The sequence below is a fragment of the Schistocerca piceifrons genome, chromosome 7 (genome assembly GCF_021461385.2).
Source record: "Schistocerca piceifrons isolate TAMUIC-IGC-003096 chromosome 7, iqSchPice1.1, whole genome shotgun sequence".
Classification (NCBI taxonomy): Eukaryota; Metazoa; Arthropoda; class Insecta; order Orthoptera; family Acrididae; genus Schistocerca; species Schistocerca piceifrons.
In genome coordinates, this window is record NC_060144.1 from 519334252 (window position 1) to 519343411 (window position 9160).

Here is a 9160-nt window from a genome sequence, read left to right on the forward strand (position 1 = left end):
AATTATAACTGTATGAGTGGGGTACTTATTTGTAATGAGATTAAAGTTTTCTTTGAACAATTCAGCTATTTTATCATCTGAGTTGGGGGGGTCTGTAGAAGGAGCCAAATACTATTTTGGTACAGCTGTTGAGTATAACCTCTACCCATAGTAATTCACAGGAACTATCTATTTCAACTTCACTACAAGATAAACTGCTACCAACAGATACAAACACACCACCACCTGCTTTATTTAATCTGTCCTTTCTGAACATGGTTTGCGCCTCTGTAAAAATTTTGGCAGAATTTATCTCCGGCTTTAGCCAGCTTTCTGTTCCTATAACGATTTCAGCTTCAATGCTTTCTATCAGCACTTGAAGTTCTGGTACTTTTCCAACACAGCTACGACGATTTACAACTGGTAATACCGACTGTTACTTGGTCGACTCTCGTTGTTTCTTTGCCCTGTACCCTTTGAGACTGGAGGCCTTTTTGATCTTTCCCGAGACTGTCTAATCTAAAACACCGCCCGGTTCACACCACACAGCCCCTGCTACCCGTGTTGCCCCATCCTGTGTGTAGTGGACACCTGAACTATTTAGCGGAACCCGAAACCCCACCACCCTATGGAGCAAGTCGAGAAATCTGCAACCTACATGGTCGCAGAACCGTCTGAGCCTCTGATTCAGACCCTCCACTCTGCTCTGTACCAAAGGTCCGCAATCAGTCCTGTCGACGATGCTGCAGATGGTGAGCTCCGCCTTCATCTCGCTAGCAAGACTGGCAGTCTTCACCAACTCAGATAGCCACTGGAAATGAGAGAGAATCTCTTCTGATCCATAGCGACACATGTCATTAATGCCGACATGAGCCACCACCTGCAGTTGGCTGCACCCTGTATCCTTCGTGGCATTTGGAAGGATCCTGTCCACATCTTGGATGACTCCCCCCCCGGTATGCACAGGAGTGCATATTGGATTTCTTCCTGTCCTTAGCTGCCATATCCCTAATGGGCTCCATCACCCGCCTAACATTGGAGCTCCCAATGACAAGCAGTCCCACCCTCTGCACTTGTCCGGACCTATCAGGAAGACCGGCCACTGCTGCAGCAGGTGAGGCAGCCCTTGCTGGCTCAGAAGTACTTTCAGCAGTGGGCAGTACCTCAAACCTGTTACTCTCGCCTCTGCTGCTTCAGAGGTGGGATATTTCCTGCCTCTATCATAGTGCTGGGTTAGTTCTCATGCTGATTTACCTCATTTTGTTTTTACCATTGACAACATGACTGCCCTTTACGTTTTTTAGCCTTTTCCCGTTTATCGTTCTGACTTTTCTGAGATGTCACGCTATCGGAATGGACCACATTTGAAACAAAGGACTGATGACCTTGCTGTTTGGTCCCTTCAGCCCCAACCAACCAACCAACCAATCAAACCTGTTACAGAGGCGTAAGGGTGCAGCCTTGTGGCCAGCACCAACTTTTGCCTTCCGCCCAGGGATTCGCGACCCCGCCACGGTTCGCCAATCACCGTCAGGCAAGTAACGACCAGCAGGGACGTCCGAATCCGAGGGCGCAGTGGCATCGGAGATCCCAGGTGATGCTACAGGTTCCAGAGGTGCCAAAGCACTCACCTCGAGTGTCCCAAGGTCACCGCGGCCCAGGGCAACAGCCTGGAGCCTGTCAACCACGGCCAACATAGCTTCCAGCTGTTTACGGACGGTGGCCAATTTCCCCTGAATCTGTCCACAACAGGCACAGTCCCTATCCATCCCTAACAATTTTTTTTTTCCTCTCTTCTATCTCACAAGCCGTTCAAACCAAACAGGTGACTGATGACTACGCGAATTTACACATTACGGGTACTAAAATGCGATGCTACAACTCTCGAATACTTTAATACGCCTGAAATTTGTGAATTAAACTATGCAAGGATCCAAAAGTACGCAAAAAAATTAAGAATTAGACAATGAAACAGATTAAGTGAGCTAAGAGTATGACTTGCTGCTGGCTGCTGCTTATCCAGCGGCGGCAGGGAGCTCACTGGCTGTGACCAACCGACACTTACTCGTAATTTAAACTAAGTTTGTCTTTCTTTATTGAAGTCATTAACATTTTTTAAGTTTTTTGAAACTGAACCATAAACTTTTTTGAAACGCACTTCACCTATTATCTGTCCAATAGAAAACTGATCATCCATTTTATTGCAATACAATGTCCTCCAGATTTATTTACTATTAAATTTTAAAATTACTTTAGCTTATTAAAAATTACACTCACGACAAAAGCACATAAAATATTCTACACTCTCAATGAAGTGTGTACATCTACTCTAACGTACCCAGAAAGTGTAGTGGGGGTACACAGTTCATGTACAGCCTTGTCAGTGACTACTGGGCACCTGTGCCGACTTGGTACTCAGTCCACTGAGCTCCTGTGCACACTTGTCTTGACGACTGAACTCGTGCAGCTTTCCCAACAGTAGAGAAATTTTGTATGTTTATTATTTTACTTTCATCATTTTGAACTAGTAATAATGTGCTACTTAATTGAGAATAAACATAGGTGTAAATGGGGAATATTTTTAACATAGAACCGAAGCTATGCAAAAAATCAAATTTTTGTATTCAGTCCCACCAGAGATACCCAGCCACAAACTTAAAAAAAAACAAAGATTTTAAAATTTCAAAAAATTAAAAAAGGAAACATTTGCCAGTGTTCTTGCTCTACATAAGGCTAGCAGTTTGATATACAATGAGAGGAAAAAATAAATACACTATGATAAATCACTCCTTGGTTTTTATTTTCGGGTCTAAAAAGTGGATTTTCTAAATTTTCAATACCAAACTTTGGAGGTCATTTTGACTGATTATTTTTGAATTTACAAGGTATACAACTTTGCTTCTGCCGTTTGCCGATAGATGGCAACAGTGGTAAGTAGCGATTGAAACAAACAGATCACAGACGTCAGGCAGTTAGCTTTGACCTCGGTCAACATAACCTCATTCAAACATTAGTCGATTTGTGTCTGCATCATAAAGTTGTTCTTGATTGAAAATGTCAGTTCACGAGCCTAGTTCTCGTCATTTGTGGGAGGTGGTACTGTTTTGCTTCAATAGGAAGAAAATAGCGGCTGAGTCTCATCGAATACTCTCAAGTACATACGGTAAGGACGCTATTAGTGGAAGAATGTGTCATGAGTGGTTTCAACGCTTCAAGAACGGTGATTTTAATGTTGTAGACTGGCATAGAAGCTAGAATGTTTCCGAAGATACAGAATTGGAGACATTGCTGAGAGAAGACTCATGTCAAACTCAAGAAGAATTGGCATGATTAGTGTGAGTGAGTGATACAGCAAGTCATTTCAAAACGTCTCAAGGCTATGGGCATGATTCAGAAAGAAGGAACTTGGGTCCCGTGTGAGCTGAAACCATTAAAATGGGAAGTCCTATCCCACCCGCCGTATTCTCCAGACATTACTCCCTCTGACAATCACCTGTTTAAATAAATGGCGCAGGGCCTGGCTGACCAACACTTCCAATCTCATAAAGAAGTCACAAATTGGATCGATTCGTGTATCGCTTCAAAAGATGAACAATTTTTTTGACGCCGGATTCGTACATGGCCTGAAAGTAGTGGCCAGCGATGGAAAATACTTTGACCAATTTGTTTCATTAAAGCCTCAAATGTTGGGGAAAAAATGGCAGAAGCAAAGTTGTACACCTTGTAGGATGTTTTGGGTAGTAAACAGTGTTGTAGAGGAGACTTCTCTAAAACAGTCATGTAAATTGCAGTGTTGTAACTTAACCAGTGCAGAGGTATTCAAATTAATGCTAATGTCTCCAAATTGAAAAACTGTCGTGCACTTACAAATAAAAATGGCTGCCATTCAGTGATGGTGCAAGATTTTTTAAAAACTGTTTTGAACTTCTCAATTATAGGGTAATCATACATAAAAAACCAAAATATTTATGTCACAGAAAATACTAGTTGGGGATTCTTCATCATTTAAATATTCAATTATCTGCTTACTGAAGTGACAATTGGTAGAGAAGCTTGATTGAGAATTTAAAGTTCAGTGTTTTACTTAGAATCTTAAAATTTTGAAGAGTACTAGAGGAAATTCATCTGATGGATTATGTAGACCATCCAGTCTGTTATTTTGTAGCCTTGACATGGTTCTATCACTTACACCTGAATGTGGGAAGTAGTTCCAGTTTTTTAGTCTCAAAAATTTTTCGACGGAGAATCTTTCATATATTGGGGAAGAGAATACGTGGTGCACAAGAAGCAATGTCTCCCTTACAAGTGCTGTTGACATCATTGTTCTTGGCTACTCACTTTTCTCGATTAAAAAAAGTGAATATAAAATGCAAAATAACATTGAAACGATAAATTGGAGAGCAATGCAATAAAACTGCAGATTCTAGTTAGTGCTCATTCTACCCCACTTACATATGAGCCAAAATCATAGTGCTGAATGGGGATTACACGTCAGACTGAAGCTGTCAGATGAACATGTATAATATTGAAAATAATTTGTAATAGAGACCTGCTCATTAATACTGACACCAGTAATAGTGACTTATAAGTTATTGTAAATTGTGCATTGTACAGTTTGTTAAAAACTTGTTCGTAATTGCTTACATGGATGCCAATATTACTTCAGATTCTGAAGTATTTCTGCTACCTCTCAAGTTTTATGTATAAATTGAAAGTGTATTGCGAAGATGTGCTTCATTGTTTGAAACTAATGTTACTTTAATAGATTTTTAAAAATTAATTCCTGTTGCTGTTCCACAGGTATGCAATGCAACATTCAAAAGTAACGGAGCATTACAAGGTCACATACAAGCTAATTTGCATTCGGATCCAGCTAAGAAGAATTATGAATGCCCCATATGTCACAAGCCATTTGTGCGCAACATCAATCTGAAGGCACATCTCCGCACTGCCCACGGTGATGTTGCAAGGAAAGCAGATAAGGAGGAACCTGAACACGAGGTGCGGCCTGGACGTAATGAGGTGACTGACAGCAACTGTATGGTCACGGTGCAGCAAAGTAAAGCAGGGACAGTAGTATTGGCTCCAGCAGTGACTGTTTTGGCTTCGGGCCCCGCAGGACCAGTTCAGACACTGGTGCCATCGTCTGAAGCAGAAGCTTTGAGCAATGTTGCCAGTGGAATCGCTGCTTCTTTAGGACTTTCTACAGGTGCCCTTAATGGTGACCAGACGGTCATTGTACTCGATGACAATCGAGAATACATTCTGGGATCAGCAGGTGATACAGAGGTTCAAGACTATGTTGAAGAGCAGATGGTACATGCTGACACTCAGGAGTATATAGTGCCTGAAATTATGTCTGGGGAGGAAGTGCACCCATACGAAGGCACTGTTGTTACTACAGCTGGGGGCACCTCTTTCTCTACAATAGTCCAGAGACCAACGTTAAATCAAGCAATTGTTCCACCACCAATACAGGTTTCAGAGGGAGGTAATGCTGAGGGTATCGGTGTTGTTATATCGGATCACGATTATGCAAATGAGGTTGCCTTAAGAGGCATGACCGGTGAAGGTATGATGTTCATAATCACACAGCCTGGACCCAATGGGAACACCATTCTTCAGACAGGACATATTGCGGCACCACAGCAACATACTGAAGTGTACACCCATCAGCTAACACAGCACCTGCAACATCAGTTTGTGCAGCAGCAACAGTTTCGAGAACAAAAGACACAAAAATTGGACCAGCTGTGTTTGCAGCAGCAGCAGCAGCAGCAGCAACAACAACAACAACAACAGCCACAACGACAACAAACAGCACAGCAGCAGGTAACCCAAGAGAAGATACTGCAAACAGTGCAGCAACAGAAACAAGATCAGCATAAACATATAGAACAGCAGTTGCCTTCTGCACAACAGCTGCAAAATAAAGACCAGCAGTTGCAGCCACAACACCAACCACACCTGCCACCATTGCGGCAGCAACAGACCCCGCATCAACAGCAGCAGCTGCAGCCCCAGCAGCAACCATCTGAACTGCAAGTGCAAGTTCAAGCACAGCCACAACACCACCAGGATGTACTGTGCCGGCAGCAAAGGCAGGAAGACCTGAAGCCTCAAGAACAGCATCTGCAGCACCACCAGAACTGCCAAGTGGAAACTCTACAGCATCAGCAGCAGTTGCTTCAAGAACAGTTGCTTCAAGAGCAAAGGCAAGAACAGTCAGTACAAAGGAAGCAGCCCTTGCATGACAACACCGAAATTCATCAAGAACTGATAAGTAGTGCCTATTTAGTACAACAAAATAATATTGGTCAAGAAATTACTAATATAATAGCAAGTGGCAGTGTACAGGCAAAGGTTGTTGAAGGAACCAGTGAAGGTATTGTAGTGAGCCGAACAAATACAATAATTTCACAAGATGCTCGGTGTGTGAGACATAAGCCACAAGATACGGATGGAGGAATTAGACCTGTGACTGTCAGAGCAGAGCAGGCATCTGTTGTGCAGTCTATTATGGACAATGTTGGGATTAGTCAGGGTGAGGTGGCAGGACATTCGGTCAGTGAGAGAGTGAAAGTGGAAAGTGTATCGCTAGAAGCAGATATCGCAACTACCGTAGCTCAGCAGGTGCCTGTATTTGATACTGCTTGTACAAGTAATGCTATGGTTCAGCCTGAGGGACAAGGTTCTGAACAAGAACTTGTAATGGCAGAAATGCAAAACATTGTTCCTGATGGAGCTGGTGATAGTTATTCAGCTCACAGGCATATCCAAATGCCTGATGTAAGTGAGGCAAGAAGGATGGCATCAGATCTCGTAAAGGACTGGGATGAATTTGATGAGGATTCATGTGACTTTGTTGGAAGTCAGTTGGCTCAGAAAAACAAAGATACAGAAAACAGTGACTCCTGTGTGTCATGACCTCATTACTTTGAAGGTGTATTAAGAACTGTAGCTAATCTGAGTGACTGTTACTAGCTTGTTACACATATTTAAAGACTGCATTAAACTCTTTTAAAATAAACTGTTGCACATGTCTGCTTAAATTTTACAATTGTTTGTATGCCAGCTTTATGAAATATTTTTTTCTCAAATTCTTTAGAAATCTGTTTGTCTCCTTTATATATGTCATCTTCAGTTGAATTACCATTACAAATTTTAAATGAGAATGCAATACATATTTTAATTGTGAGATATTTTGTACATAGATTTATGTTATGTATGTGTGTATATCATGTTAACTGTGTAATCAGAAAATATAGAAGTGTTGAAATGTGGCTTTAGTATCTCAGAAAATTGTATTAAAATTTTTCCTTGTAAATACAAATATTAAAAGCATTTGCCAATAAGGATAACAATAGATACTACAGGATGCCAAAATAAAATTTAAAAAAACTTGTTGATATTGTTAGCTTAGAATACTTTTGCATTAGGTGCCCCTTATCATGTCAGCAGTGTTGCTGTGTGTTAATCATTTGTCACTGTATTTAAGAAAATGACACACACAAAATATACGGGAAGTACTGTGAATGCCTGAATACTTCCAGACTGAGACTTTTACTCCATAATAGAATATAAACGCAAATAAGAATGTGAGCCAGATAAAGACTCGGTTTCACTTTTTGGAGGAACAATGTTTGTATTTGAATACCTAATGTAGCACACAGTTTTGATCTCCTACATTGTCTCATCTGGATATATAGTTTACACGGAGAGGGATGACAAACATATTTTTCAGGTACTCTTGTCATTTTTTATGTTATTGTAGAAGTCTTCGTTTTACTTATAAGCCGTAATCTATATTATTCAGGAGTGTTAAGTTACATTTAGAACTATACAAAGAAAACTTCAGTCATATTTAATGTTTCATTATGTTTTCTGTACCATTTTGGTCTTTGTACCTTCACTATTTACACTTTGTGGTAGCAATTTAATTTACCAATTGAGCATCAAAAATGGAAAGACTTAGTTCCAGATGTCTGTAATACCTTCAGAAAGAAGAGTGCTTGTGATTAGTGAGAAATGTTAAATCCAGTACCATAATCTTAAAAAGCTGGCTCGCCACATAAATAAGTTTAACCTTTCACAAGACATTTGTTCATTCTTTAGCTGAATGCCACAGGATTGGTAGTTTATCTCCATTGTTCTCAGTTATTCCTTACAGTGATTGTTTTCTTAATCTAATTGCTTGTAACAGTTTGTTTCTTGTGTTATTGTCATCAAGAGGGTTTTGCTTTTTTTGGTACTAAAATAGTGACATTAGTGATCGCTGCAAAATTTTCACTACATGTTGATGCAGAAGACTTACTTAATTTTCCCATTGGTTTGGTATGAATTTTAAATGTCAAATATTTGCCCTGTGAGTTCCGATTTGTTTCTATAATGGCTACTTCAGAAGTCCACAGGCACAGAATGACAAGGTATGCATATTGTAGGAGGGGAGAAGTATCACATGTTAGAATATTCTCCTGCCATGTTCTGCATTCTTTTTAGAATAAGAATGTGTATGTATGGCAAGGAAATATCTGTAATTATTCAGAAAAAGAACCATAAAAGGCTAATTGGATTTATTTAGCTAATACAAATTTTCAGTAAAATGGACTTAATTACAAATGGGTGTGTTTATTCCAAGAGAGCTAACATCTATGCAACTGTTTGTAAACAGGTATTATATTGTGGAACAGTTAATGAATTTTTAGACACATGCTGATACTGTACTGTATGTCATTGTTCATGTGTGGCATTTATAAAAAGCACTGCTGTTTTACAGGACAAAACAGTAAATTTACAGATAATCAGAAAGAAATCCTAAGTAAAGGAAATTATATCTGTGAAATGCAGAATTTCCTCACCAAAGCATAATGAACATTTGGAAGATCTAAAACATTCGAAGATGCACTGACAACAGCCACTTCTGAATATCACATTATTGAAGGTTTTCTTTCGGGAAATTTGGGGCAACAACACCTTCGGAGGAATACAAAACAAGAAAGGATGATTATAGTTTAATGTCCCATTGATGGCAGACTGCAACCTCAGACTGGACTGAGGAGAGGAAAGATATTGATCATGCTTTCTTTATTATTATTATTATTATTATTATTATTATTATTAAAGGGGTAGTCTTTCCATTTGCCGTATTTGGTGCAGGAAAACCATTGAACACCTAAATCTG

The 9160-nt window shown here is 40.0% G+C and overlaps 1 protein-coding gene across 2 annotated transcripts in view; it reads left to right on the forward strand.

Annotated features, from left to right (window-relative positions):
* LOC124804980 overlaps positions 1-7171 on the forward strand; it is a 101191-nt gene extending 94020 nt beyond the window's left edge. For both annotated transcript variants that reach the window (XM_047265371.1, XM_047265370.1), the window contains exon 8: positions 4780-7171. In XM_047265371.1, the coding sequence (XP_047121327.1) occupies positions 4780-6906 (2127 nt within the window). In that variant the 3' untranslated portion in view covers positions 6907-7171. The remainder of the gene's footprint in view (positions 1-4779) is intronic.
* Positions 7172-9160: the final 1989 nt, after the last annotated feature.